Source organism: Sorghum bicolor, chromosome 2 (assembly GCF_000003195.3).
Source record: "Sorghum bicolor cultivar BTx623 chromosome 2, Sorghum_bicolor_NCBIv3, whole genome shotgun sequence".
Classification (NCBI taxonomy): Eukaryota; Viridiplantae; Streptophyta; class Magnoliopsida; order Poales; family Poaceae; genus Sorghum; species Sorghum bicolor.
The window spans coordinates 70,155,196-70,181,428 of NC_012871.2; the positions used below are offsets into that span (position 1 = coordinate 70,155,196).

A 26,233-nucleotide genomic window follows, 5' to 3' on the forward strand; every position below is an offset into this window, starting at 1 on the left:
CCACACTATGAGATACTTTCAATGACCATTTGGTTAATTAATTCGCCCCAGTGCTGTATTGCCTAAAAAAAAGCTTTCACAGTTTCCAAAAGAAAAAAGCTTTCACAAGTTCTGGATCTGGATTCTTTTCCCAAATCTTTACAGCTACAGAGATATTTTTTTGTAGTCTAAAAATCTTATCAGAATATAGATTTTAAATGATTTTTAGTTCAGAGTATAGATGTCCGGTTTCTAAGTTTGAAGAAAATCAAGACACAACGTAACCCAAGAGGTAAAAGGTACTATTTTTCAAGACCCTCATACTGAGTATTTTTCAGCGAATGAACAGTGATTTACTCACAACAAATCAACATAAACAGCAACATAATACAAGAGGTAAAAGATACTATTTTCCAAGACCTTGCTTGGATGTGCTCATATCTCAAATAATCCACATGTTTAGAAGTAGATGTGGGTGAAAAATTAACCAAACTACAATCTTTGTCTATTCTAACATGGAAGTAGACGAGCACATGTCTTTGGACAGACCACACACTTTATGAGATACTTTCAATGAGCCTTTGGTTAATTGATTTGCCCCAGTGTTGTATTGCCTCAAAAAAGCTTTCACAAGTTCTGATATTTTATTTAGGCTTGACATTTCCCAATTTATCTTTTGGATTTTTTTTAACAAATCTTTAGAGCTATAGAGATATTTTTTGTGGTCTAAAAATCTTATAAGATGTTTTTAGATCAAAAAGATGAAACCATCTTGAGAAGTACTTCTAGAGCAAAGAGATAATTTATATGAATTTTAGTTCAGAGTATAGATGTCCGGTTTCTAAGTTTGAAGAAAATCAAGCCACAACGGTAACCCAAGAGGCAAAAGATACTATTTTCCAAACACGTGTTTGGGTGGACTTTGGATGAAAAAATAATTGATTTTTTCTTCAATCCAATCCAGCACACGTGGATTCATGTGAACATGACTGCATCTAAACAAACCCTTAAGTATACAAGTGTTGCTTTTACATGATGAACTCTATGCAATAAGCGAATAGCTAATCACGCTTCCTTCTACCTTGACGTTTTAGACCAATTCCACTAGATCCCTATTCCCCTTTAAACTCATTATAGAGGATTGAAAAAACATGATTTGTGCTTAGACCTCAACGGGCTTGACGCGGCAGTTAACACGGCTTGCCTACTAGTGGCGGCGGCACCGAACCAAAAACTGTTCAGTATGTGTGCGCCAGTCGCGCTATCAATGCACACTTTCCATTTCTGACGCCATTTGCTTTTACGTCTGAAACAAGTACGTATGCACTTTCTATTTCTATTCTGTTTCTTTTCTCGTGGACATGTGGCAACCTCCTTACTCGGCACACGTGCGCTAGCAGAGGAAGCGACATACATATGTTGGGGCGCGGCGATCCTCGCCTGCCTCCCGACCACCGCCGCCGCCGCGCGCACCAGCGTCCTCTCCAGCCGCTGGCGCGGCCTGTGGAAATGCGTCCCGGCGCTCTCTTTCCACGTGGAGCCAAAGGCGCCGCCGGGTGCTTTTTCCTCCACCGCTAACGCCGTCGACGCCGCCCTCGACGCCTACTCTGACTCCGCCGCGCTGAACCGCCTCGCCCTCGACGTGGATCCGTCAACCCCAGTGCCACGCATCGCGCACTGGCTGCGCTTCGCATCGCTGCGCCACGCCGGCGAGCTCCGCCTCTCCCTCTCGGGCGCCGGCGGCGGCGCCGGCGCACGAGGGATCTCCACGGGGCACAACATTCGTAGGCGGCTGATCAAGCTACCGATCTACCAGAGGGCGACGGGCATCGAGCTCGCCAGGATCAACTTCCAGCTCCGACTCCCAAGTGCCGGCGTGTTCACGTCGCTGCGCGCCCTCAGGATCAACGGAGGCAAGTTGCACGGCGACGTCGGCCACCTCGTGTCTACGCAGTGCCCGCGCCTTCGGGAGCTCGAGATGAGCAACGTGGGCGTCGTCGTCGCCGCCGGCCAGATCTCCATCAGCTCCACGTCGCTACAACGGCTTGTGTTCAGACAAATCAGCGGCATCAGCAAAAAGGCCCGTATCGTGGTTGCTTCACCAAGCCTATACTATCTGGCTTTGGAAAACTGTGGAGACAGATCTGCTGCAGCTACCATCGTCGCTCCCATGCTGGCCGAGCTGATTTGGAATCACAGCTATGACCCTAGCCGCCATAGCATCAAGGATGCCGATCGCCAAATCTACAGGCTAGCAGTCACCTGCAGATCCAACACGGCGTTGTTTCAACGATTCGATGCCGTCGACGAGATGTCCCTCCATCTGTCCATGTTGCCGGTTAGTGCGTTTTTTTTCCTTAACATCATCAGGGCTTCGATTATTATTCAACCGTATGTTGGAGCTTGTGTTTGCAAACAGGATCGGAGGTTGCCACGCAAAATCCACATAACCTAAGTTTGGGTTACTTCATTAAGCTTCCAAAAGGAGGATCCAAAATATAGGCTTGTTCAAACTGAGGGTGCATTTGGATAGAAGAAACATTTTGATTTCTAATGACAATCATGATTCAAACAATCTTTTCTAGCAAATGATTCGGAACCGAAATATTTTCTTTTTTTTCTTTTTTCAGTTAATTATTTTTTGTGCAACAAATTAAAATGGTTTGTATTCAGATTCATATGATTTTTCTTGAATCGGAATCTGTTTTACCAGCCAAACAGTTCTCTCAAGTGATTCTGATTCATTATAATCAGAAATGTTTGTTGAGGCTTGATCCAAAATATTTCTGCGAGGATCTAGAGCCCTGTCAAACGCGCCCTGAATTTAACTGGCACACATTAGCCGCTCCCCTTTGGAAGGATGGATTTTTATTTAATTTTTTATATATATTATGAGTATAACCTTATGAGTATTGGATAGTGTAGATAATTACAAATCTAACCATTCAAGATTTGTATTACAATAGTTAATAATATATGCATGAGCATCTCATAAACTGGATCAGAGGGAGTAATTTAACTTAGTGACAAATCTAGAACTACACTACTGGATTTGCCTTCTTTGCCGAGAGTCGGAAACCCTCGGCAAAGGCCCAAAAGCCCTCGGCAAAGTCTTTGCCGAGAGCCTGCCACGTGGCTCTCGGCAAAGAGCTCTCGGCAAAGAAGCTCTCGGCAAAGAATTCTTTGCCGAGAGCCACGTGGAAGGCTCTCGGCAAAGAATTCTTTGCCGAGAGCCACGTGGAAGGCTCTCGGCAAAGACTTTTTATTATTTTTTTAAAAAAATCTTTGCCGAGAGCCAACTTTCCAGGCTCTCGGCAAAGCTGGAAATTTTTTTTGTATATATATATATATATATATATATATATCACAAATCCACATGTCTATATCACAATCCACATATATATCACACATGAAACATATCGAAGTCTACAGATATCACAAATCCACATAGATATGACAAATCTAACATAAAGTTCAACATAAACCAAAAGTTCATAACATAAACCACAAGTCCACATGAATATCACTGCTCGAAGTCGCTAGCGCCTCATCCCTAGTGCTGTGACTCCGACCCGTCGTCGCCGTGGCCTCCGTCGTGTCTCGAGCCCCCATCTGGCCAAGCCGACCAGGGTGAGTGCCCCCAGGGTGTGGAGAGCTCGCACTTGCCCAAGGTGCCCAAGGGTTACAGAAAAAGTTTGGGTCCAAAACTCAAAAAAAATCTTTCTTCTTTGCCGAGAGCCATTTCTGGCCGTCGGCAAAGGGACTCTTTGCCGAGAGCCTAACGGCGTGGCTCTCGGCAAAGGTGACGATAACGGATGTCTTTTCCTGGCGCGGCTCCTTTGCCGAGAGCCTATCTTTGCCGAGCGCTAGGCTCTCGGCAAAGCTGGCCTTTGCCGAGGGCCTGGCTTTGCCGAGAGCTAAGCCGTCGGTAAAGGCTCTTTGCCGAGGGTTCTATTTGGCTGTCGGCAAAGGCAGTCTTTGCCGAGAGCTAGCTCTCGGCAAAGCTGGGCCCTCGGCAAAGCTCCCGTTTCCTGTAGTGCTAGCTATATTATTGGGCGTAAGGAGTACTTATTAGAAACAAAAGAAAATCATAGAACTTTCAAAAGACTCCGGTTAACCTCTTTGGAACAAAAGATTACAACCTATATGAGGAAAACTAGCATGAATCCATAGGAGTTTTCAAGGAAACTAGCATGAGGTCAAACCTCATCAAAACTTCTCTCTTCAAATTCATGTGATTTTCTTGTTATGCATTAAAAGCTATGTTGGAAACTTTCTTACATTTTGAATTCCAGTTGGTTTTTAAATTTCATGCAACCCCGAGATCTTGTGTGTTTTTTTATATATTTCTTGCTTTTGTGAATGCTATGTTCCAAACGGCTGTGTAATTTTCTATAATACCCTTTTCTCCAAATGGGACTACAACAGTAACTTCTTTTTACTTTTACTCACAGGGCGTGCAGGGATACAAAAAATTTGTAGAAGGTATGGAAGAGCTTACCAGGACCAAGGTTTTAGAAGTGAAAGGGCTATCGACGAAACAACATCTAGGGCCAGCAATGCTGCATCTCCTCAAGAAATTTACTGGGTTAACAAAGCTTAAGATTGACCTCCTCCCAGTGAACACCTGGGTGAGTCATTCTAATCGATTTTCTCATTATTTGATTCTGGTCCTAATTGCCAAATAAATAATTACGGAAACTCTATATGTCAGTTGGCTGAAATCACTAAATACTTTAGTTGACGAGAACATTTTGACCCCATCAGCAAGGTTAGGAATCAAGTTTGCACTTTTATCATGTGGCTTACACACGGTGTCAATTCCATTTTTATTGTTATCTTTTTATCTTCACTTTTTGGTGCCACAAGGTCTGGTTATGACTCGTAAACTGGTAGTAGATGTAGATCAATACAACTGGTAGTGCAATCCAGTAAGAAATTTGGGTTGGGTCATAGCCAAAATTTTCTTCGGCCTAGCAAGAGCACAAATACCTGGTTATTGTGTACAGTACCATCCAGCTAATTATGATACTCTAGCTAGTCTTCTTCTTATACTATATATAATGAAGTCTTCTTCTTATACTATATATAATGATATGTAGTTCTACCGTGTGTTCAAGAAAAAAATCACGATGCTCCGGTAATCTAATGACTAATAAAAATTAATAGGAGATAGTAAATAACTAAAACATACTGCTCAAGAGCTGAACTTAAATTATGCATGGTATAGAATTGTAAGCTAACCCCGATGTTGTGTGTGTGTTTGTTTTCTCCTGAAGCAATCACTATGTGGTCATGATTGTAAATGTCTGGAACCTGGAAGCTGGAGAACTGACAGTGTCACCCTGGATTCGCTAGAGGAGCTAGAGATCAGTAGTTTCACCGGAGCTGAGGATGACACTGAGTTCCTGAAGCTGCTGTTTGGGTGCAAGATCAAACTCAGGAGGATGGCCATCCACACAAGAAAAGACGTTTCTCTGAGTCAGGAGGTTCAGAAGCATCTCTGGGGTCTGGCACGTCCACATTGCATCATCCTCGAGTTTGAAACCATGCAATTCCATAGATGATGATGCCAAAGGAGACGATGATGAAACACTTCTCTGTAAGTTTCTTCTATGAACTCGGTATTGAATTCAGTATAATGGTTATGATGATTCGTGAGTGTGTCGTACGTGGTTTAGATATCGACTTATTTTGACAAAAAAGGAGTTTGTATTTAAGTCATAATGGAAATATCAATCACTTCCTCAAAAAAATCTATCAATAGTTCAATAATAAAAGAATAGTTGTTTTGGAGTATGTCAAAAGTTCCAAATGGCTATCGAATAAAACCTTAAAATGTCACTTATTTATGGGAGGCGCACTCATCTTATTCCTGTCGTGTTTCTACTATTAATCCTCTTTCTCCCACGGTCCCACCATCCCGCCACCGTGGTTCTACCGATCCGCCACTCACCACATCGGCTGCACTGCGGAGCTTTGACAAAACCCTAGCTCGCTCGTGGCGCCACCTTCTTCCCCTCCCCCCACCCTGTCCCGACCGCCTCCACTGCCGCAAGGGCCTCTAAACCACCCGTCGGCTTCCCCACTGGCCGGCCTTCTTCTCCCAAACTCCTTTCCTTCTAAGGTCGTCAGAGTTTGGGAAGACAAGAAGAAGAGCCCATCAGAACCCTAAGAAGCAAATCTAGGAGGGGGGAGGAGGAGGAGGAGGAGGCCTACTTAGCTCGTAGGCGCCGCGCCGCCGAAGGGTAGAGAGGGAGGAGACGTGCGTGGAGGAGATGGGGCGCGGGCATGAGCACATGGAGGTGGTCATCGGAGGAGGTCGCTGCTGAGGTATAGGTCGCGAGAGAGAGAGAGAGAGAGAGAGAGAGAGAGAGAGAGAGAAGGCGTGCATCGGGCAGGAGATAAGGCACGTGCGGTGGGGGTGTGCGGACAGGTCATTCTAAATGAAGTCTTTACGTTATTTATGACTTGAGGGAGTACTTGTCATTAAAGTGCAATGATAATATGACTTTCCCTCTTTCCACTCTTAGCATCTATACTATATTTTTATGAATATAGCACATCGCGTAGTATGAGGAAATGCCGGGGTTTTTTTAGCAAATTTGATGATACTGATCATTTGTGCACACACTATACATCTTAAAGATCATGTAAGACTGTTGTATTTTTTATCTTTTTGGTTTCTAATAGTGTAGATTACCTGTGTCAGTGTGTTATTTTTAACTACTTGCGAGATATATATATCTTCAGGTTTTGCTGCTAATACATGGACTCATGGAGAAGGAGATGAAGACTTGAATCTGCAATGTTGAAGGACTGTTAGGACTGCTGGGTGTGCTATGGTGCTACCTACTTGGACTTTTTTTATCTTCTTAAAGACTTGAATTGAAGGGCTGATGCCTTATTCTATTATGTATCATTATGAGTTGCTTCTGCTACAGTTTGAATCTGAGAACTGAAAATCGTATTATTGTGTGCTAAACTATCGTCTACCTGCTTGCTGTCATAATGTCTAATTTGTATTATATATTGTGTTGTTATTTTTTGCCTTCAAATAGCAAAAATGCTGCTGAAATTTGCTACGAATTCTGTTGTTTTTTGTGGCTTTTAGTCTGGTCCGGTTAGTTCGGTCATGATGCAGACCAAACCAAATTAAGCAAGACCGAATGTGCTCGGTCCTTGATTTTTAAACTGGCCAATTGATCCCCCCAACTTTTCAAAGTAAATAGGAATCGATCGGTTTGGTTCGGTCTCAACAAATGCCACGGCTATTCACAACTCACTACTCTCATCCGAGCAGCACGGGCGGCCCAGGACTGGCGCGCGCCACGTGGCGTCACCGTCCTTCCACGATGGTGACGGTGACGTCGTTGACGGTGCAGGTTGACGACCACTCGCCGTCGGTGGACGCGGAGCCCCGGTCGGTGGCGGTGCAATAGCCCGGGTGCCTGGGCTGCGGGAGCACCGCGCCCGGGTTGCCGAGCGCCAGGAACACCGCCGCCATGTGCGGGCGGTCGTCGGGCCGCTCCTGCACGCACAGCAGCGCCACCTGCACGCAGCGCAGCACCTCGGAGCTCCGGTGCGCGCCGGCACGGGCCACCGCCTCGTCCAGCAGCGCCAGCGCGTTGCCTTCCCTCCACAGCTTCCACGCCTGGCTCAGCAGGCTCGTCTGCTCGCCGCTGCTGTACATGCCCCGGTTCTTCCTGCCGCTGATGATCTCCAGCACCAGCACGCCGAAGCTGAACACGTCGGACTTCACCGAGAACACGCCGTCCATGGCGTACTCCGGTGACATGTACCCACTGTGTGTGTGCATCGTCGTGCCAAGAACAGTTCAGTAACCAACAATTGAGGTACGTGGAAAGGAGAAAAGGGGTTGCCGGGCGTGCTTACTATGTCCCGACGACTTTCCTGGTGCGAGAGTCGGTGTCGTCGCCGAAGATCCTGGCCACGCCGAAGTCGGAGATCTTGGGGTTCATGTCCTTGTCCAGGAGGATGTTGCCGGCCTTGAGATCCCGGTGGATCACCTTGTACCGGGAGTCCTGGTGCAGGTACAGGAGCCCCCGTGCGATGCCCAGGATGATGTCGAACCTCTTGGACCAGTGCAGCTGCGAGGATCGGTTCTTGTCTGCTCAAACACACACATATATATATCACATCGTCGCATTAGTAAAAAGAACTAATTCGAATGTGAAATGCTCAACAGCTCAAGACTTGAATTCTGAATTGAAGTTAGCCAGCCGTGTTACCGAAGATGAAGTTGTCGAGGCTCTTGTTCTCCATGTACTCGTACACCAGAATCCTCTCCTCTCCATGGACGCAGCAGCCCAGGAGCCTGACCAGGTTCACATGCTGCAGCTTGGCGATGAGCATCACCTCGTTCTTGAACTCGCTCAGCCCCTGCGTCGAGTACTTGGACAGTCGCTTCACCGCCACCGTCTGCCCTCCTTCCAGATGCCCCTGAATCCATTCCATCGTTCGCATCAGTCATCATGTTCAGTTCAAACCAATTTCCACATGCATGTTACATGATGTGTTCTTGCCACCTACCTTGTACACGGGGCCGAAGCCGCCTTCTCCGAGCTTGTTCCACGCCGAGAAGTTGTCAGTGGAGAAAGCTATGGCGTCCATGTCAAAGAGCGTGACGTTCAGGTCGCTGTTCTGACCGGCTTCGTCCTCCTTGCCTTTGCTCCTGTCTTGTACTTGGACCGGAGCAAGAGGGACGGTGGAGTCAAACGAGTTGAACCTCTGCGCGCTCTGGAACCTCCCTGGATTACAGTTTCATTTCAGTCGCGGGATCGGATTAGATTAGCACATGGATTTGCAGCAAAAACTGTCGTCAATTTCTCCCTTGTTTGGGAAAAACTGGTGGCTTGGGCTCACCTTTGTTTCTGAAAAACTTGATCCAGATGAAGAATCCGCCGAAGCCGAAAAGGAGAATGGCCGATAAGCTTACGAGAACGGCGACGACTATGTTCTTCTTCCTGGAACCGTCTCCATTGGAGGCTGTCGACATCATCGTGGAAACGTTTTAGTTGGTTGAGCTAGGCACATTGATTTTGTCGTACTGTATGTATGAACTTTGCACACCAACTGCTGCTTCTGCTACTACCAAATGATTGACAAAGAGCGCTATTGCTTTGAGAGAAAGACACCCTAAAAAAAACTCGATAGGTTCTTAAATCATTACTGATTGTTACGTATTAACCCTTGCAACATGCATTTGCTTGTGATTCAGGGAGACAAAACTTGTGCCGTTGGCATGTATAAGAAAACAACTCTGGTGTGGTAACCTAGCTATATTTTTTTTTATTTCTAATTATATACAGTCACTAATGTTGACTATCAAACATAATTGAAATTTGGCCCTTCCCTCCCTTGGTTTTACTTCAGGCTACACAATAACTTGAACGCGCCGAAATGTTTGTTAGTAAGTTCAACTAAACATGGGTAGTAACATAAATGTAGAAAACGATAATCTACGTGAAATATCAAGTCCGAAATTGAAAACGACCGGCGCTAACTCGCATTAACCTTAGGTACTTGTTCCTGAAAGCAACATTTGCCAATAAAAGGTCCGGCCAATCTAGATTTTTGGTAGACGACTGGTCAATTCAGGCTTAAAGATGCACTTATTATCTATAATTTAATGAGCTTGTTCCTCATGGTACAAGTAATAGAATAACAGTTAGAAAGTTTATGGGCCATGGTTAATAATATTTCTAATTAATTCTAAAACATCTTTCTCCTATATTCCTTAAATCTGTAGTATATATAGGACTCATCAAAAGTATATATAAATGGTTTGTGTTTTCAAGAAGATTTCATATGCCTTTAAAGCTCCCTTTCTGTCTAGGTTCACTGGGTTTTTTTGAAAAGAAATTCCATCTTGATCACCATCTAACCAAAAGTATTAATTATTTATTCTTCCAAAATCAAAATTGTCATCCTTCACTTGAAAAGCATGATGTCAATCAACAAAGAGTTGAAAAGAGATGAGCTGAGGAGATTCGTACGCAGATCAGATGCCGCGAGGCGAACGTACAGATCCTGGCCACCGGAAGAGAAATGCCTGATGTCAATGAGCAGCGAGCTCCAGATGATGCAGCCGCTGTCGCCGCCCTTGATGTTGGAAGCGGCGTAGGCCAGGCAGGAGCAGTTGGCGAGGCACCTCTGCCGGCACCGGTCGACGGTGATGGCCGCGTCCTCCGTCGCGTTGGTCGTGTCCGGCAGCTTGACGCCGCGCAGCTGCAGGAAGCCGTCCCCGGTGCAGTTGAGCGGCGTGACGCGCCTGCACCCGGCGGAGCTGTCCCTGAGCTCCCAGTCCCGCGGCGACGCCGGCGTGAACCCGTGCACGCAGGCGCACGCCGGGGACCCGCTGCTGGTGTCGCAGACGCCGAAGTCGCCGCAGTGCCCGTAGTTGTCGCACTGGTCCCGCGGCAGCGACCAGTAGAGGCTCCACCCCTGCCCGCCCTCCGGACACACGTAGCGCTGCACGCTCGACTGGTTCAGCACGAACCGCGACACCACGCCGCCGCTGCTGTTGTCCACCAGGAACGTGTAGTAGACGTCGCTGGCGTTGTCGACGAACTGGAAGAGGAAGTTGCTGTTGTTGGGCTCCATCTCCGGCTCGCCGCTGAACTGCAGCCCGTTCCACGGCCCGTTCCGGTACACGGGCGTCGTGTCGTCGTCGCGACGTATGAACCCTTCGGGGACGCCGCGGAGGTCGAACCCGAACGTGTAGTCGCCCGGCGACGGGTCGCCGGGGCTCCGCCACGTCGTCAGGTAGCGGTTGAGCCCCGTGGTCAGGTCCCACCCGAGCTTCATGCCGGGGAGCAGGGTGTCGGACGGGTAGTCGAAGCTCTGCCACAGGACGGCGCCACCAGCGCCTTGAAGCACGAAGTTGCCGCTGTCCAGCAGCTGCGCCGCCACCGGGCCGGCGGCGGCGCCAGTGCCGCTCACGTTGGACGACCAGAACACCTGCCCCGAGGAGGCGTCGGCGAGCACCAGGCTGCCGGTGCCGTTGATGGCGAGGCTCGCCGTTGTGGCGTTGATCGGAGCTTCCCGGTTGGCGACCCAGACGACGGTCTGGGGAGCGAGGCCCATGTACCAGATGCCCAAGAACCTCGCCGTCGAGCTGACCGGGGTGAAGAAGCCCAGCTCGAACACTCCCGTGGCTGAAACGAGCGTCTGGCCATCGCTGAGGGAAGAGTTGGCGGCGAGGGTGTCAGCCGCGGAGGCGGAGGAAGGGGAGGAGAAGAAGAAAGTAACGAAGAGGGGAAGCAGCAGAGCTAATGGTGGCCGCGCACCCGCGGCCATGGCTCTCGCCACGCCACTATTCAGCCAGCACAGGCGACGAACTCAACGACGCACCCCTCGGGCCAGCCAACTATGACGAGGTGGAATGGAATTCTACCCGTCAGCACTACAAGTTTTACCGGGAAGGGATGCTTGTGCAGACGGCAAATCCATTGAACTCTGTCTCACCTGCCTCGCCTGCAGCCTGCTTGTGCGGAACGTTCGTGCGCATGCGCTTTTGCATTTCAACGTGCGAGGATCTAGAAGCTGCGGTGGCTCTGCGGAGATGTGGGTGCTGATGGTGATGTTTTGAGACATTCTGAGTTCTGACACGGGTATGTTTTCTTCCCCGACGGGTCGACGGCGACCTCTGGTGTCTGGAAGCAGAGTCTCATCCGTTGACGAAACGAGGACTTCGGGGGAAAAAAAAAGAATGCGTTTTCGTCTCCCTGGCGGTTTTAGGCGGCATCAGCATCACGGCAGTCGGAACAAAACTTTTTCTACTGCCGCCTACGGGTCAAAGTGAGCTACGGAGTAAAACCGATACGTGGTTGCGATTCATATGGGCCTACCCCAGTAGTCCAGCCGTAGTCCAGTACGGGGTGTGCTAGATCCAGATGTCTGTCTGCCCGATGCCCCGATACGGTCAAACGGCACACAACCAGTTGAATACCAAATAGGGTAGTCTTCGAGTTCGACAACGCCGGTGAGCTCATTCTGTGATGATGCCCCCCCCCCCCCCCCCCCCCCTGAGGCTTTTATTGATTGATCTTAATTATATAAGGAACTAATTAGTTATATCTATAAAGGGCAATTTAGTCATTGTAGTTTGGAGATCAATGACCGACATACATCCTCCACCCACCGTCTCCAGAAAAGTATCGTAAGTCAAATTTTATAAAATTTAATCAAATTTATAAAAATATATATCTTCAAATATATTAACATAAAAATATATTTTATAACATATCTAATAATACTTATTACATATTATAAATATTAAAATTTAAATTGCTTATATTATTTTATCAAAGTTAAGATTGAGTGACTCTTAGAAGCGAGAATAATGTGTCTTCATGGAGAGTATTTTGTTCTCCATCAATCAAACAAACCTATGGAACAATCATAGGTCACGATCAACTGGGAGGGAGTCGTCAGTCGCCGCCACCGCTCGCCTGCTGCAACTTGTAGAGATGACAGTGAGTTGGGTAAGATATGGATGAACTAATATCTACATCTATATATATTCTATATATCTTATAATTCTAAACATTACTGTAGTTCAATCTTAACATGCAAGCTATCCACCTCACTCATCCACTATCAGGCCTTGTTTAGTTGGAGAGATAAAAAAATTTAGTTACGGTAGCACTTTCGTTTTATTGGGCAATTATTATCCAACCATAAACTAACTAGGCTAACAAGATTCATCTCGCGATTTACAGCTGTGCAATTCATTATCTTTTTTACATATATTTAATGATCTATGTCTGTGCCATAAGATTCGATGTGATGGAGAATCTTAAAAAGTTTTTAAGTTTTGGAGTGAACTAAACAAGGCCGCAGATGCTCTTGCAGGATTTGCAGTGTGCAAGTAGAGGATCCTAGTAGAAATAAGTACCTATCTTTTACTAAAAAAAAGTACTTATCTGGTGTCTGTTGATATATTTTGGCCTTGTTTAGTTCCCAGAAAATTTTGTAAAAATTTTCACATTCTCTGTCACATTGAATCTTTATACGCATGCATGAAGTATTAAATATAGACGAAAATAAAAACTAATTGCACAGTTTGGTCGAAATTGACGAGACGAATCTTTTGAGCCTAGTTAGTCCATAATTGGACAATATTTATCAAATACAAACGAAAATGCTACAGTGTCGATTTTATAAATTTTTTCGGAACTAAACAAGACCTTTATGTGCATTTCCTTGTAGAAACTGTGGGTAGCATCTAATTCTGTTCTTGCATTGCGTGTGACTATAGAGAGACATTGATTCGGCTTCGAGCGAGGCGAACAACGGCCGTTGCCCGTGTCACACACTATTTACTTTTTCTCCTTTTATTTTATCTTATTTGTATATTAACATACCATTTTTTCTTCTGTAGTATGAATATATTTTTTTAGAATTAAAAGTTTGCCCGGAACAAATTATTTAGAAAAATGTTGGACAACAAAACTTATGTGTACAAGATATGTTATCTGTAAAATTTATTTTATAAAAACTGTGATAGAAAAGTTATGTTTGATAGATATTATGAATATAAGTTGGGTTGCACAAGCCACAATAAGGTTTTCACGATAAATTGTCTATAAAAAGGTTATGATAGAAAATTCTGATGACAAGTTTTATCAGCAAAATATTTTGCACAAAAGTTATGAATATACCTTTGTAACTATGTATCTAAAAAATAAAAAGTTGTGAAAATATATTAAAAAAAGAAAAGTCATGGGTTGTCTCAACGTACAAGTACAACCCAATGGGATGTAATAAGAACAATAATAATCTTTATCCAGTAATGTCGTGTGTAATACAGATTGGGCCGCAGCCCATAAGAGTCAGAACGAGTCTTGTTGGGCTTAGGACACCGGAAAGGTCCACATGGAAGCCCAAGGCCCCAGGCACTGCAAAGCCCGCTTTTCCGTTTTCCTTTTTCTGCGGAGTAGGACACCATTTTTTGCGTTTTGCCTCAGAGTCGACACAGGGCCATCTGCCATGTACTCTGTTGGAGGCTCTGAGCAAAGGAAGACTCTCAGTAAAGCACTAAGCACCTGGCGACGTGGTATGGTAATGGATATGTACAGCTTCGTCCAATGCAATATTTCCCTATCGCTGCATCCTATTCCTGTCAAGCCTAGCTACCTCCCATGCAGCATTGTGACGGTGAGGTCACAGGCGGAGTAGGACTCATCGACTCTCTCCGGGAAGATCCCGTCCCTGTCCGACGACGTGCACTGCAGCGTGAACGTCGGCGGCTTAGGCATCGGCAGCACGGAGCTGTCGCTGCCGAGCGCCATGACGACGTAGGAGATGTCCGGGCGGTCGCACGCGTGGTCCTGCACGCACAGCAGCGCCATGTGCACGCAGCGGAGCGCCTCCCGCACGGGGCACGCCGGCAGGATGGCCGGGTCGATGAGCTGCTCCCCTCTGTCGGCGTTCCAGAGCTGCCACGCGTGGCCGACGATGTTGAGGGAGCCCTCCATGCGGTGGAAGCTGCTGTTCTTCTGCCCGGAGACGATCTCCAGGATGAGGATGCCGAAGCTGTAGACGTCGGAGCGCACGGAGAAGAGGCCCTCCATGGCGTACTCGGGCGACATGTAGCCCAGCGTGCCCACCACGCGGTTCGTGTTCACCTGGTTCTGGTCGCCGCCGAAGATCCGCGCCATGCCGAAGTCGGAGATCTTGGGGTTCATGTCGCGGTCCAGCAGGATGTTGCTGGCCTTGAGGTCCCGGTGCACCACCCGGAGCCGCGAGTCACGGTGGAGGTACAGGAGGCCACGGGCGATGCCCTCGATGATGTGGAACCTCGTCTTCCAGTCCAGCAGCCCTCGCCGCGCCGGATCTGCAGTCCATGCACCGTCACCGTCAGTCAGTCAGTCTCTCTGCAGATTGTTTTCTGCTCACTACTGTAGAACAGAGCTTTGCTGTGCATGTACGAGTGGATTTGGATCGTACCGAAGAGGAAGGCGTCGAGGCTCTTGTTGGGCATGTACTCGTAGACCAGGATCTTCTCCTCCCCCTGGATGCAGCAACCTAGCAACTTCACAAGGTTGCGGTGCTGCAGCTTGGCGATCAGGATCACCTCGTTCTTGAACTCCTCCAGCCCCTGCCCTGAGCCCCGGGACAGCCTCTTCACCGCAACCTCTTCGCCACCGGGAAGTCTTCCCTGTAAATAAAATAACCAAATTTAGCATCTTGACATTGTAACACTGCTACTACTACAATCTGACATACTTCAGTAGAAAACATTGTAATTTTAGCTCATGTGTGTAGTCAGTGTAGTGCTTTTGCGATGTGCTCTTGAATTAATGTAGTACCTTGTAGACATGGCCAAAGCCTCCCTCTCCAAGCTTGTTGTCGGCGCTGAAGTCGCCGGTGGCCGCTGCAACCATCTCCAAGGAGAAGAGAGGCAGCTCGCACTTCTTGCCGCCCTCTGCTTCCTCTTGATCAACCTGTTTCGGCCCTGAGAAATCCTGCCGTGCTTCCCTCAAAGGAAGCAGAGACGGCTGCGTTGTCGTCTTTGTCTTCTCCCTACCAACAATGCCAAGTTTCTCTGCACAAGATGAACCGCGCTTGCCATGAATAACGAGCTCAAGCCTCCCTCAAGGTAAAACTAGCTGAAAATTGTCACACTGCACGATAAGGCAGATTTTAAATTGCACCTTTGATTCTTCTCCTGCATTTCCACAGGAGAAGGCCGCATCCTGCCAATACAACCACGACGATAACTACAGCAACGGCAACTGTCGTCCATCGCCTTCTTCTGGAGCCCGTCTGATCTGTGAAAGGCAACAGAAACAATTGTCAGCAATTTGCTACTGTCAGGTAAGTAAATTGTTTAATAATACTAACATAAATCGACTTCAGTACTACAGTATGTTACAGCAGAAGGAAGCAGCAGCTAAGAACGAACTGGTCAAAGTTTGAAAGAGTTGTTTTCTGAACACTCTGTGTGCGTTCAGACCATTTGATAATTTGATATACAAGGTCAGACATGTTGCCTCATTAATAAAAGGTCAAAACATGGTGTGCTTCACATGGTTTCTATGAGCTAACTGCAATATAATATAGTTGAACCTAACAATCCACCTCATGCATGGCATGGCTTTCATACAAAAAGATTAGAAAGAGGATGAGCCACATGTTAGGTCCTTTTCATGAAACCATTTCTTCTCCCTTATCTCGAATTTTGTAGTTGTTGGAATACTTTAATGACCTGCCATTGTCAAAGTACGTAATCTTTAAGCCAACATCCAAAACCAATGGTCTGCTGTCTGCGTATATTTAGAAGTCGTTGTCGGTAAAATTTTATTTTCGAGGTTGAAATAAACGAACATTTACTGACATGATGAGTCTTGACGCATTGTCGAACAAAGACAGGTAATAAATCCCTAGAGATGGTGTGAGTTAGTGGGTATGACACCAGCATCTGAAAAAAGCATATGTGCTTCTACCAGATGATTCTGACCGTTAATTCAGAAAATGAGCTAGATATATATATATGCTATGATTTTTCCTAGAGTGAACCGGTCGCCAGGCTCGGAATCGCTGTTCACGAGTCCAAGTTTGCAACCATCTTCTACACGGCTATTTTGGTGAACCCGCACCACCCAATGGACACGCAGTTTACACTGCTCACTGCTACTTTCCTATGGCATTTCTCTACGACTACACGGACTCCTGGAATCGCATCCCTAGCTAGAAGACGACCCAGCTGCCATGCCCATGCATTGTTCTTTCTTAAACCCATTGGCTTGACATTTAGCTCAGTCAATTTGTCAGTTCTTGCAACAACCAACAAACAAAGAATTAAAAAATAACATTTTCTAGAAAAAAGATTTCAAAATTACTTTTTTACTACCAAACAAACAAATTCCTTTGACAACAACTTTGTACGTACGTATCCCAGAGCAGCAAAAATTAAAGAACCTACTCGTACGTTGTTCAATCATAGCCGATTAACCGCGCATGCATGAATGGAGCAAGCTAGAACATGTAAGGACCTTAATTACCTAGTAAGTATGCAGGGACCTTGATCTGCAGATCGTATCCTTCTCCATCCGGGAACTGGTAGATGTCCAGCAGGTCCTGTCCCCAGGTGAGGCAGCCGGTGCCACCGCTGTAGCTGTACGCGCCGCACGAGCAGTTGGCCAGGCACGACTGCTTGCACGCGTCCGCGTCGCCCACCGTGGATCCCCACGCCGCGAAGTTGGGCAGCTTCACGCCGGGGAGGTCGGCGAAGCCATCGCCGCCGCCGCCGCCACTCACGTTCGCGTCGCTGCTGCAGGCCAGCGGGGAGCTCCTGACGCATCCCTGCGTCCAGTTCCCGTTGCCGTACTCCGACACATTCCTCGGCTCGAAGCCTGTCAAGCAGGTGCAGACGGCCTGCTGGCCGTCGTCGCCGCCGCCGCCGCCGGCGCACCGGGCGTTGGCGCCGCACATGTTGTAGGCCTGGCACGGGATGGTCGGCTGCGACCAGACGGTCTCCCAGTCGCCGGTGTCGAGCAGCATGTAGCACGTCTCGGTGCCGTTGGAGTGGAGCATGAACCGGTACTCGGAGCTGTTGTACGTGTTGAAGACGTAGGACATGACACCGGAGTCGTTGTACGGGTCGCCGTTGAGCTTGAAGCCGTACACGTAGAGCGACCGCCATGGCACGCCCACGAAGTTGGTGTTGGCCCACTGCCCGGACCGCCAGTAGGTGCTGTTGGTGTTCTCGCCGCCGGTCCGCCAGATGTAGAGCTGCGCGGAGCCGAGCGGGTCCTGCCCCAGCGTGAAGTCCCCGGTGCCGGGATCCCCGGGGCTCCGCCACGACGTGAACAGCGTCCGGCGGACGGCGGACCTGTTGGTCCGGTCGAGCGTGATGCTCATCCCGGGGAGGAAGGTGTCCGCGGGGTGGTCGAAGCTCTGCCAGAGCACCGTTGCGCCCGCGGTCAGCTGGAGGTTCCCGGTGTCGAGGAGGGTGAGCGTCACGTTCGCCGGCGAGGAGGAGGAGGAGGAGGCCGTCGTCGCGGAGTTGGTGCGCCAGACCACGCGTTCGCCCTCAAGCACCTGCAGCTCGCCGGCGTCCGTGACGGTGGCCGAGTACGACGAGCCGGCGCTCACGGGCGCGTCGCGGTTGGCCACCCAGGGCACGGTCTGCTCGTTGGACTGCGCGTACATGACGCCCAGGTACCGCCGCGACGGGTCGGCGGCCCCGGTCGGCGTGAAGAAGGCTAGCTCGAAGGTGCCGTCTGACGACACCAGCTTGTCGCCGGCGCCCAGCGAGTGCCCCTGCGACAGCGCCGCCGCCGCGTCCACGACGTATACGCCGGCGCCGTCCCGCCGCGCTTGCGCGCTGAAGAAGACGAGCAGGGCGAGCGCTGCCACGGCGGCGTGGGCCATCGTCAATGTAATGTCGGCGGCCGGATATAGCTAAGCTACGCTAGCTAGGTGGCTAGCTCGTGGTAAATGAGGGAGAGAGAGGTGAGAAGAGATGGAGGATGGCGGGAGATGATGGATGTCTAGCTGCCGCTGCCGCCGCCGCCGTGTATATCATGAAGGTGGGCGCGCGCGGGAGCCGCGCGTGGACGAAACGGTTAATTGATTAGTAGTGCTTGGTTTTGATTTGAACAGTTTATGCTAGTTAAGCAGCTGATTGGGTGATTAGGATTGGATTGCCGTGGCTGGCGCGAGCGCGGCTAACTAGGGTGAGCAAGTAAAGTGGCGTGGAAACGAAGGGGCTGCGAAGGCCGGCGGGGGGTTCACACTGCAAAAGGTAGTTGAAGACTGCGTTGCGCGCGCGCGCGCGCACGACGGCACTAGAGACAAAACAAACAGCATTTGACCTGCGATTAGTAAGCAACTGACGGCCAAATGGCGATTTGGTGATTGGTAGGTAGGTTTAGTGTTATTGGATTGGATGCGAGGTCTGATCAGTCGTGGTAGTTAGTTTATCCGACGGTCCTGATCAGCTCAGTTGCGGTCGGTCAGTAATCTTTGTGTCAATTTCTGCAAACATGGGTTAATTAATCTTACTACTACGTATTGTCATATCGATCGATGATGGTAATTAAGGAGAAGCTTCGTGGATAAAAGGAACAAAGAAAAAGGTAGCATGATGAGAAGGGACACAGACGAATATTAGCTTTTAGGTTTCGTGTGCAGTCCTTTCCTAGCTAAGTCGCTGACTTTAGCCATCGTCGTCCGCGCCGGCCGGCTAGCCGGCGAAGGATTCTGATGCTCGCAGTGCAATTCGCAATAATCCAGTGAATGAATCCAATCCACGGAACCATATATCCTAGAACGGCGCCGGCGCTGGCGAATCCAGCAGGCGCGCACCACGGTTGTGAACGAAATGCACTAGCTAGCTTGTTTTTGTTTCCTTGCGGGCAAAAGATCGAGAAGCAGGCGGCGGCCGTTTCACTGGCAACATCATCGTCGATCCGTTATTCTAGAACCGATGCTGCGCTTTGCCGACGTGTCTCTGGTCTAGGATGATTGGGCCATGCATGGCGCCACCAATCTGCCTAATCATTTTTTAGAAAGAGAATCGTATTAATATCTTATCTTGTGCAACGAGTAATACATATAACTGTTTATTATTACAAGCAAATGTCACATAGTCTAAGGAATCTCAAAAACGAAGTTTTGAGCCGAGCACGAGCCTGCGATCGCACTCTCGTTGCCATCCAGGTCGGTCGATCGCGGTCGGTCAAGCCTTATTGGTCCCGTTAAGAACGCAACGCAGGTGCTCTCGAAAACCATGCCATCAACTGGGTGCACGTTGTTTGTTCATCGTGCCACGAGAGAATCCGTGCGAATTTCTGCAAAAGAATGGACAGGAGAATCCGGCGCAATTCAGATTTCAGAGATGTCGCCAACCAACGACGCAACGAACGCCTGACCGGGCCAAGCCACGACGACTGGCTAGTGGTGGAGTTTCCACTTGGGGGAAGCGCCAGCGCAGGCAGCTAGCCACGGTCGCCGTGCCGACCGAGAAAAATAAACGGCGCGAGCTGAGCGACACCACTAATTGGCGAACGTTCAGTCAAACTAAATTAAGCGAACGATTTTCCGACCAATTAAACTTTTCATTTTCGAAAAAAAAAATCTCACCTCTTTCCCTTTTAGGAAATACCCATCGCGTGCATCCCCATTGCTTCTCTCGCTTCGTTCTCTTTCTCTAGCTATGATGACAGCACTGACATAACTCACAAAAGCAAAATATTTTTTTAAAAATGCTATAACTTAAAAACGGTGTGTCTATTTTTAATTTCGTCTGCACCAATGTGTTCTACATGATGTGACGAATAAAACTAGACCCCACTTAGATATGTTTCAAAGAATTTTGTTCTACAAATAACTTATATGTACTAACTTAGGATATATAATTTAGAACATATAACTTAGAACACACTATTTACATGTAATAAGCTCAGATATAACTTAGAATATATAACTTATAATGTATAACTTATAACTTATACAAAACCTTAAAAATGCAAGAGTTATGAAACACATTTTATTAAAAAAAAAGTTGTATTACACATAAAGGAATGAACTAAGTCATAGCTTATGACAAAACTTGCAAACACAAAAATTATTAACACACAAAGAAACGAATTAACTTATAACTTATATCAAAACTTACAAACATAAAAAGTCATGAAAGCCAACTTGTGTACATAAGTTATTCCATATAACTTGTGTATATAAGTTAATCAATACGATTTATGTGCATAAGTTGTAAAGTTATATGTTATAATTTAACACATATAAATTTCTATGTGAAAAAAAAACTTCGAAATATATGTAAGTGGGATCTAGTTTTGTTCGTCTCGTCGCGAAGAATACAATGGTGCAGACGGAATGAAAATTGGATAAACCATTTAGAAGTTATAGCAATTTAAAATAAATGATTTGCATTTTTTAGATGACGTCAGTCGGACGTCGGCGGAGTGGAAGACGCTAACTGAATCGTTCGCTAGATTAATTTCTAATGAACGTTCACTAGAATGGAACTGGGCGAGCCGAGGCACGTGCTCCATCCGGTCCCGCTCGGAACAACTGCTAAAACTTTAGTTCAACTCATATTTGTATCATCAGCTAATATCTATAATTAATCGCAGCGACCAGGGGAAGTTTCTCGCGCGATCGATTTACAATGAACATATATAGGAATACTTGTGTGAAGTAGTATTAGGTGGTGAGATTCCTTCTCTCTCTCTCAATTTTTTTTCTAGAATAAAATACTACTAACTCGCTATCTACTGACCGACCGATTACCGATGCTGCTGTGCTTTATATATTGTGGTTGATTAATTAATTAACGTGCGAGGCGACTGTTACGTACGGTATGCTGCTTCCAGCGATTGTCTGTTCCGTACAGGCACCGTTGACGGCCGCCGGTCGCCGGATGCCGCCATGTAAGGCTATCTCATTTGGGACCCAAACCTAAAATGGGTCTCCAACACAATACCTATAACCTCCAACAGAGTACCCATACAGAAGATCTATTTTAGGTATCAGGAGAGGCATAACCCAAATTTGGGTATCCTCTCTCCTCGAGACCCATTTGCAGAGAGTGTTGTCTTTTAGGTCTTGTTGTTGGAGAAGACTAAAAATAGGTATGGAACCTTTTAACTGTAGCGCTACCTAAAGGACAAATGAGTCTTGTATTTTGGGTGATGATTGTTGGAGATAGTCTAAAAGGGGCTAATTAAGGCCTTGTTTACTTCCAAAATTTTTTGGGAAATCAACACTGTAGCACTTTCGTTTGTATTTGACAAATATTGTCCAATTATAGACTAACTAGGCTCAAAAGATTCGTCTCGTCAATTCTGACCAAACTATGTAATTAGTTTTTATTTTTATCTATATTTAATACTCCATGCATGCGTCTAAAGATTCTATGTAACGAAGAATCTGAAAAATTTTATAATTTTTTTGAAAATAAACAAGGCCTAAAAAGGTTGTTTAGACTGGTTGTAAAGTAAACTATTTTGGACTGAATGTTTGAGATTTTTTTATGGGTTTCGAAGACTTATTTATAGTAAGTTTGGGCTGCACCTTGGGCTACAGCCCCCCTAGCTCGGACCTGTATCCGACCCTAGATGCCACGCGCCTTGGTCCGGTCAAACGTGCATTACATCTTGTCATTAGGGCAGTTATGCGTTGTGGCACTTGTGTACATCTTCACTACTGTATGTACCGGTAGTGTGGTGCAGAAATATGAATCCAAATACCATTTTACATAGGGAGTACAAAACAAAAGAAACATATGAGCCATTTGTTAGTCTGAAAAGTCATATTTAAAAATATTATTTATTAAATTATTATAAAAGAAAAAAATACTGCTAGCTTTAAGACAAAAAACTGAGTCACAAAGAGATTTCCGGCTCATCGCGCGCATATTTGAAGCGAATTAAACGTTCCTTACATGAATGATCGAGAAAAAAAAACGTTCCTTATATGCTGAGATAGAGATAGTTGTGTTATTACGCGTGTGTTCATCAATTGAGACGAAGCTTATTAGTTGTTCCCCTGTTCAATGTAATGTCGTTTTCAGCCTGGATTGATCATAGATTCTAGTGAGAAATCGTAACTAATGAGAACTTAGATTTTTTTTTCTTGTGTGTAAGCGTTGCTTCCTGAAAGTGACGGCTTGACGTGGCTGGCTCAATTGGTCTTCAAAATTGTGCACTGTTTAATTCCCATAGGATACAAAATGCCAACTACTTTAAAATAACGAAATGAAAAATACCAAAACTTTCAGAACTACATTTAGTTCTATCCAAAATGCAGAATATATTCTCATATTATGGGAGGCTCTTTTTGAGTTTTTTTTCCTTCTTTAGGCTAAAATCTAAAATGAAGAATAACCACTTTTTTCACCAAATTTTTTTCATGATATTTAGTTTTATTATGCAAAAAAAAAAATTTGGAACGAAAGTAAACTAAACACCCTACATCCGAGTCCGTGTCCGTGTGGAGCAGGATTTTGATGCAATCATGCATGCATGCATGCTGCAAGGTGCAAGCTGTCCAATATTCCGTGCGGCCGGGCCTGTTTAGTTTGGAAACGAAAATTTTTTGGGTGTCACATCAGATGTGTCGGAAGGATGTCGGACGAAAGGGGTTTTTAAAAACTAATAGAAAAACAAATTACATAGCTCGTTAGGAAACTGCAAGACAAATTTATTAAGCATAATTAATCTGTCATTAGCATATGTGGGTTACTGTAGCACTTAAGGCTAATCATAGAGTAACTAGGCTTAAAAGATTCGTCTTGCGATTCTCAACTAAACTGGGTAATTAGTTTATTTTTTTATCTATATTTAATGTTCCATGCATGTGTCTAAAGATTCGATGAGATGGATGAAAAATTTTTAGGTAGAGAACTAAACAGGTAGTCGGTTAGATCATGGGGGGTGAACCGCGCTGGCGAGTCAACCCCCGACGCGGACAATGTTTTGCCGAAACGAGCGCGCGCATCTAGAAAGAACGAACAATTCCATTTCCCTTTTTTATATATGGTTGGGTGTTTGAATGCCACAGCGAAGCCGAAGCAGCAGCGTCGTCGGTGTGCGCCGACGTGGCCGTTGCTTGGACGGGCGTCGAGCGCGGGCGCTGCCACAAGTGAAGAAGGGAGTGGCCCCACGCACAGCGAAAAATGGTTAAAAACCGGTACAGTGTCGAGACTTCCGGCGCGGGGGAATCGATTCGCGTCGCGTTATCATGGACGCCCGCAGCAGGCGACGACGAGCCTCGATCTCGAGCTCATTAGTGTATACCAGTGCACTCACATGCTTAATATATGCACGGTTGGTCATCTGGTCAATGCGCAACGCAGCTACAGCACATACTGTTGCTGCTCCCGACAACCTAGTATTCGTCGTCCGGGGCTCCGGCGCCCGGTTTGGCGTCTGCCGTCTGGAGTCGCCGATGCCGCGTATATAGCTAGTCTCCATCGTTCTTTCAGAGGATGTGGAGGCCTTGAGGGTCAAGTGTGTTCTCTAAGTACAGTCAAATGCACAATGTGAGGTCGTCCTTGTGATTTTCAAACAGAAATGTTGTCCAGTACTGATGAATTCTCATAATAATGCAATCTTAATGGGTGGATTCACACCAGATGCATTAATCACTGTGCATGATCATCATCAAATTAAACGTACGTAGAGTATCAGAACTTGAAAGAAGAAAAAGACATCAAGTTCTGGAACTTGATATATACTCCGTCGTAATAAAGTTCTATTTCAGCTGATAACGAGCACGGAGCATCCACCGCTTCGAAAGCCAGAGCCACAGCACCGGCCGGCACAGTCGTCGCCTGTACACTAGCTACACGCGGGAGCGGGTGACTATTAATTCCGAGGACGTGACGCCATTATTCCTCGTGGTCCTGGAGCGAGCGACAAGACACCGCGGTTGCGAAGCTGCGACCGGCGAAGTTGGCCACCCGGCCGGGGCGCGTCAAGCAGCGGCGACGGTCGCCGAGGACGAGATGGCCGGGCACGTGCGCATCCCCGCACGGTCACGGTCAGCAAATTAAGCAGCAGCGCGTTGTTTCATTTTCTTGGCCGCGAGCCGGCCCGCGACCGCACCGCACCACACCACCAGAGCGTGCCCACGCACGCGCCGACGCGACGCGATCCTCGATCGAACACCGGTGGAAAAGCATCGATCGAGAGAGAAGAGGCTTGGAAACTGGTCCAAAGGACTTGTTTGATGTTGTCGGATTCACCTCAATCCATATGTGTTAGAGTGGATTGAGGTAGAATTTAGTTTAAGTTCCACTCCAATCCACCCAACACATGTGAATTAATGCAAATTCGACTACATCCAAACAAAACATTAAAGTCGAAACGGGTGAAAAATCACGCGAAATGAAACGGCTGCGGATCCGAACGGGGAGTTCCTGTAGTAGTAGTTTATGGCTGTACGGCCGGGCGCCCGCGGTCCAGAAGAAGGTTCCGTTGCCCTCGCTATTAGGCCTTGTTTAGTTCTCGAAAAATTTTGCAAAATTTTTCAGATTTCCCGTCACATCGAATCTTTAGACACATGCATGAAATATTAAATATAGATAAAAATAAAAACTAATTACACAATTTAGTCGAAATTGACGAGACGAATTTTTTAAAACTAGTTAGTCTATGATTGGATAATATTTGTCAAATACAAACGAAAGTGCTACAGTGTCCATTTCGCAAAAAATTTTGGAACTAAACAAGGCCAAAACAAACTGATCTGCTCAACCTGCCTGCAAACTGCCACGAGTACTGTTGCTCGCTATAATATGTTGTAACTTTTCACTCTTACCGCCCCGCCCACCCCCTACCCCCAAGATTAACGATATTTAATCAGAAAAAAAGAGTTGTTGTGTTTAAGACGAAATTCCAAACCAAGAGAAGTTAATTGTGTTTATATTTTATTACATGTAATCAGCTTATAATTAGTCGAACTTTTATGCTTCTATAGTAGAGGTTGGGGAGGTGAATTTTTCTGTTTATTTTTTGTCAATCGACTTGGTAAATCTGTATAATGACAAATACAAACAAATATGAGTATGAGTTAATGCTGCATTGAACTTGATATAAATATTGAGCAAAGCCTGTATAAGTGTCTAATGTTAGGATTGATCTCATGTGACTCAATCCAACGATTGAGTCAGACCCTTTGGCTGTGTCTTGATCGAGGACGCTCAGCTAACTCTTAGTGGGTCCGTTGGGTACCATGAATTAGGATACCCAAGCAGACGTCATAACAACTCAAACCTCTTTTTCAAAACAAAACCAGATAAAGACTAGGGCTCAATCACCCGACCTTAGAAAGGACAGTTGGGCCACCCGAAAGACCTCTCTGGGCCTTAAATAGGACAATTCCACCTCAGTCCAAGGTAGACCGCGAGCAACAGAAGAACAATTTCTGTCTCGCTCGAGGCCAAGCCTCGGATTTTTTTCCCATTCCCCCGAGCCCAGGCTTGGGGGGCCTTTCCCCAATAAAAGCACTTCAGGCTTCTTGTGCACGTCAAGTAACTGCCGTATGACAGATGGGATGTGGGGCACGCCCTAACACCCATGCTATGTAGGCAGGGCATGGCGCACACTATGTTGCCTACTCCCATCACTGCAGCGCCTGCCTCCTGTCACTATAAGTGCAATCGAGTCAGGAGGAATGGGCAGCATCAAATCCCAAGCACCGTAGCCACGAACCCATCAGAACTCCTGAACACAGATTAAGGGAAAGAGTCCTC

General features: G+C 46.8%; 3 protein-coding genes across 3 annotated transcripts; 1 reads left to right on the plus strand and 2 right to left on the minus strand.

Moving 5' to 3' along the window:
• Positions 1,301–5,577, plus strand: LOC8081730 (putative F-box/LRR-repeat protein At5g02700). Its single transcript, XM_021453604.1, has 3 exons — positions 1,301–2,317; positions 4,434–4,610; positions 5,259–5,577. The coding sequence occupies exons 1-3, from the start codon at positions 1,301–1,303 to the stop codon at positions 5,544–5,546; spliced, it is 1,482 nt and encodes a 493-aa protein (XP_021309279.1). The 3' UTR covers positions 5,547–5,577.
• Positions 6,798–11,502, minus strand: LOC8081731 (receptor-like serine/threonine-protein kinase SD1-8). Its single transcript, XM_021452383.1, has 6 exons — positions 9,999–11,502; positions 8,866–8,988; positions 8,533–8,750; positions 8,232–8,442; positions 7,876–8,110; positions 6,798–7,784 (listed from the first exon to the last, which is right to left on the minus strand). Exons 1-6 carry the CDS (start codon positions 11,299–11,301, stop codon positions 7,319–7,321), a joined length of 2,556 nt encoding a protein of 851 aa, XP_021308058.1. The 5' UTR covers positions 11,302–11,502; the 3' UTR covers positions 6,798–7,318.
• LOC8084105 (G-type lectin S-receptor-like serine/threonine-protein kinase B120) lies at positions 13,712–18,636 on the minus strand. Its single transcript, XM_002462946.2, has 5 exons — positions 17,013–18,636; positions 15,663–15,779; positions 15,318–15,553; positions 14,956–15,166; positions 13,712–14,842 (listed from the first exon to the last, which is right to left on the minus strand). The coding sequence occupies exons 1-5, from the start codon at positions 18,382–18,384 to the stop codon at positions 14,139–14,141; spliced, it is 2,640 nt and encodes an 879-aa protein (XP_002462991.1). The 5' UTR covers positions 18,385–18,636; the 3' UTR covers positions 13,712–14,138.